The following is a 3,930-nucleotide window of genomic DNA, read 5'->3' on the forward strand; positions in this document are numbered from 1 at the left end:
ATGATGTCTAGAGTATGAAAGTAGCGTACATTATTTTCAACGGGATGATCATAATTGTTAGAGAAGAAGATAGATCAGACAACTTGGACATCGAACTTGGACAAGCAATCTCAAGTGAAGTCACGAAGACACTTGCGCATGGGATCCTTTCTTTTTAGAATTGACTCTGTTTTTGTAAATATTTGGAAACATTTTCTGCATTAATTCAATCACATTACATGAAAAAAAAAAAGTCACGAACACAAACTTGGACTCAAGATTCACGGACTCAAACTTGGACTCAAGACCCAACTATACAAACAATGAGACCCAAATGCAAGAAGGATGAGGTGGCGTACTTGACATAATATGGACCATATCACTTGAATAGGTTGGGAGTTTTAACCATGTTTAGGAGTTTTCGGCTTAATAAGTATCCAGAAAAAGGATATCCGAATATTAATGATGATGATACTGGGTATAACGAGACTGGGATTTTGACTCCGGATCCGAGTTTGGTATTATTATTTTATAACGGATTACCTCTAGATACCCGATATATTTGTTAAAAATCCCAAATATCCTTTATATTTACGTAAGGTATTATAAATATTTACTTAAATATCTTTATTTTATTTAACTTATTTATTTTTTCTTTTTAACCATTCACCTAAAGCCTCACCAAACCCTAGTTTTACCATTATTCATTTTACAACCATACTTTATCTTTCTCTCTCACTCATCTCTCCATGCGATTCTTTTTTTTTTTTCTTTTTTTTGCTTTTTTCTTCATCTCAGCCTTTCTCCTCTCAATTGAACCCCTCTCTCACACTCCTATCCTCATCTAAATATCTCTTTTAGGTTTTCATTAAGATTTTTTCTCTTCATTTTAATTCTCTACAATTTTACCTATTTGTTGAGATAAGGATATTATTCTTTATTAATTTCGATTTTGTTTTATATTTAGATTGTTTTTCTGCCTGTATACAATTTTCTAATTTCTATAATTTTGGATTGGTTTTTCCTATTCTACGTGTTTTTATTTTGTTAATTTCTTTTAGGATTAATATTTATGCGTTTGTATATCTATGGATTCGGGTACCCGCCAATACGGACCGGAAATCTCATCAAATCCGAGTTATAGGTACCTACATCCCATAAAACCAGGACTAAGATAATTTTTTTCTAAAACCCGTGATGATGAAGTCGATATAAGGTTCCACAAAAATGGAGATACTCGACCCTTGAAAATCCTAACAACAAATTACGTGCACAAGATTGACATAATCCTAAAATAATGCAAGGGGATCATGCTACATATTATCATATTTGCTTTTAGTTTCCATTTATCTTTTTTACCGTTAATTTCTTTCCTTTTGTTTCCTTACGAGAATTCTTTTTATGTCGACCACTTCCATGTATATATGTTTGTTACATGAACAGTAATAAAATAAGTCTCTAAGTATTTACCGAGTTCATTTTCATCTCAATCCATCATCATCATCATCCATTCTCTTCTTTGTTTTCCAATACTTAATCTAAAAATCTTTAATATAACAGTGTTAATCAGATACGTTCACGATTCAGGTAGAGATTAGTGGCGGATCCAAAAGAATTTTGTAATGGGGGCAAAAAATAAAAAATATATATATAATACAAAAAAATTAATTAAATATATGGTACAATTTTTTTATTTAATTAAAAAGAAAAATAAAAATTTAAAAATGGAAAATAAGAAGGAAAAAAGAAAAAAATATACGAGATATAGATTTTTTTATTTGATTTGTTAGATAACGTTTTATGATACACTCAAAATTCACATCAATGGGATCCACAACCAAATTATAATGGGGGCATTAACTGTATTTTTCCAAAATCTTTAATAAATTTTATAAATATTTAAAAAAAAATCAGTGGGGGTCGCCCTTGGTGGAGATAATTAATAGATAATCAAAAAGAGATTTGACACATCTTTAACAAGAGAGATATCGAAGGGTTCCACGTGAAAATCGGATTGTGAAAATACATGGTTGTGCTATAGAAGAATGATTTATCTATCTTGTCAGTCGATTTAACGGACAAAAAAAGATTGAATTAGAAGGGTTGTTTATTCAATGTCCTTATTCAACATATGAATCAAAACTTGAGCTATTATCGTCTTGGTTAGATTGATGGATATGTTGATGTGACCATGATCGGTTTCAAAAACTGATTAGAAATTCATGTGATAGGTTTAGATGGTCCAATGGACCTATATATTGATTAATAAAGCTAATGTGTTATGTTCTATGATAATAGACTCAATCGGCTAATGGGTTATGACAATAGATCTATTTGGATTTAATGCAACTCTAATCCAATATAACATGTGTAAGACACATTTGTGTGCAAGAAGAAGGAAACTTTGTTTTCCTCATCTCCTTGGCTGACACCGTGCTCCCTCCCATGGCTCTCTCGATTTTCGTTCTCGTTCACCATATCGCGTTCTAGCAAACGTCCCAACACATAAGTGTTGACTATATGTAGAGAATGTTGTTTTCATCGTTTATAACAGAGATCAAATAGGTTCGTATATCGATACCTTTATTATTGTATATATATATGATTTGTTCATTGAGTTTCGTTTTATCTATTTCCACTGCATGAAATTCAAAATTAGAATCCTAGAAATCGTTGTGAACGCATGTCTAGAGATCTTCAAAAATCTAACATAGATCATTTGTAACTCAATTCAACGTGGATGATCATGTCGTCTTGTTAGAGGATAACCATAACTTGTAGTTCAAAAATGATTTTCGAGGCTACTACCACTTCCAATAGATCTAGAGGATCATAAATAAATAAGTATGGTCTCACATTTGAAGTATTTGAAAGATGAAATTGGATTTACCAAACAAACAGGTTGTCGAGTCAAATCGAACGTCCGAATGGAATTTTCAGTTTGCTAATTCGGACTAGTCTGAGTTTAGAACGGAACAAGCCAATTTGGTGAGAGTTTCGGATCGAAACTAGGTCGAACGGGACCGTAATTGATTCTAGATCAAACCAATCCAGATCGGTCCGGTCCAAGCCCATTTAATCCGAGTCAAAAAAAAAGTTTCAGGCTAGCCCATGCGAGAAAGTAAAGCGGACATGTCCAAACCTGGAACGGACTGATTTAAGTCTCAAAGAAAATTTTTCTTTTTTGATTTTTTAGAGTTTCAAACTTATTAATACTTGGGGAATGTCTTCCAAACATCTATCAACCTCCAGAACTCAGAAGTCATTCTTTTGGTATTTTAGTTCTCTGGATTTAATCTCAAGTAATAAATCTCTTCACATGTTCTAGTATATCAGTTCCGAATTATTTGAAATCCTTCACGTAGGTCTGAATAAATGTAGACGAGTTGTGTTTTCATCCATAATAAACAAACCTCGGATTGAATTGTTAAAAGGTTCAATTGAATTTGAGGTAAGTATTTGATTCCAAATGTGATACACGTTCATCGGTTTACATGTTGGTTTCTTGTTATGGTTTACACGTTCCAAATGTGATACATGTTGGTTTACACGTTCATCAGTCTGATCCGATCCGAGTCATTGGTCCAATTCGGCCCAAATTGCTTGTAACGGTCTTTTCGATAGAAATAATCATTATCATTATGTAAAGACAATTTATAGAATATAAGATATATAAGCACACATTCACATGATTCAATGGAACATAAGACAAACCAGAAACGCGAGTATGTAAAAAATCCATATTGGTAGAGAGAGATCAGTTTCTCTTGAGGGCTAAGGCAGAGACGACGATCATTAAAAGAAAGAAAACAATGGCGGTGGAGGCAGAGACGACGGCGCCGCTAACGCTCTGACAGAAGTCACCGAACTGTTGGCAGATCGGTAACCAGTTCGTGTTCGGATTCCCATTATGTGCCAAATACACTATCGCAGCTGCGGCTGGCGGGGGCC

At 33.4% G+C, this 3,930-nt stretch overlaps 1 protein-coding gene across 1 annotated transcript in view; it reads right to left on the minus strand.

Annotated features, from left to right (window-relative positions):
• Positions 1 to 3,618: 3,618 nt before the first annotated feature.
• LOC104799751 (casparian strip membrane protein 1-like) overlaps positions 3,619 to 3,930 on the minus strand; it is a 1,885-nt gene continuing 1,573 nt past the window's right edge. Inside the window, exon 4 of the mRNA XM_010522393.1 lies at positions 3,619 to 3,918. Within this exon, the coding sequence (XP_010520695.1) occupies positions 3,737 to 3,918 (182 nt within the window). The 3' untranslated portion in view covers positions 3,619 to 3,736. The remainder of the gene's footprint in view (positions 3,919 to 3,930) is intronic.

Source organism: Tarenaya hassleriana, unplaced genomic scaffold (genome assembly GCF_000463585.1).
Source record: "Tarenaya hassleriana unplaced genomic scaffold, ASM46358v1 Cleome60, whole genome shotgun sequence".
In the NCBI taxonomy this organism is placed as follows: domain Eukaryota; kingdom Viridiplantae; phylum Streptophyta; class Magnoliopsida; order Brassicales; family Cleomaceae; genus Tarenaya; species Tarenaya hassleriana.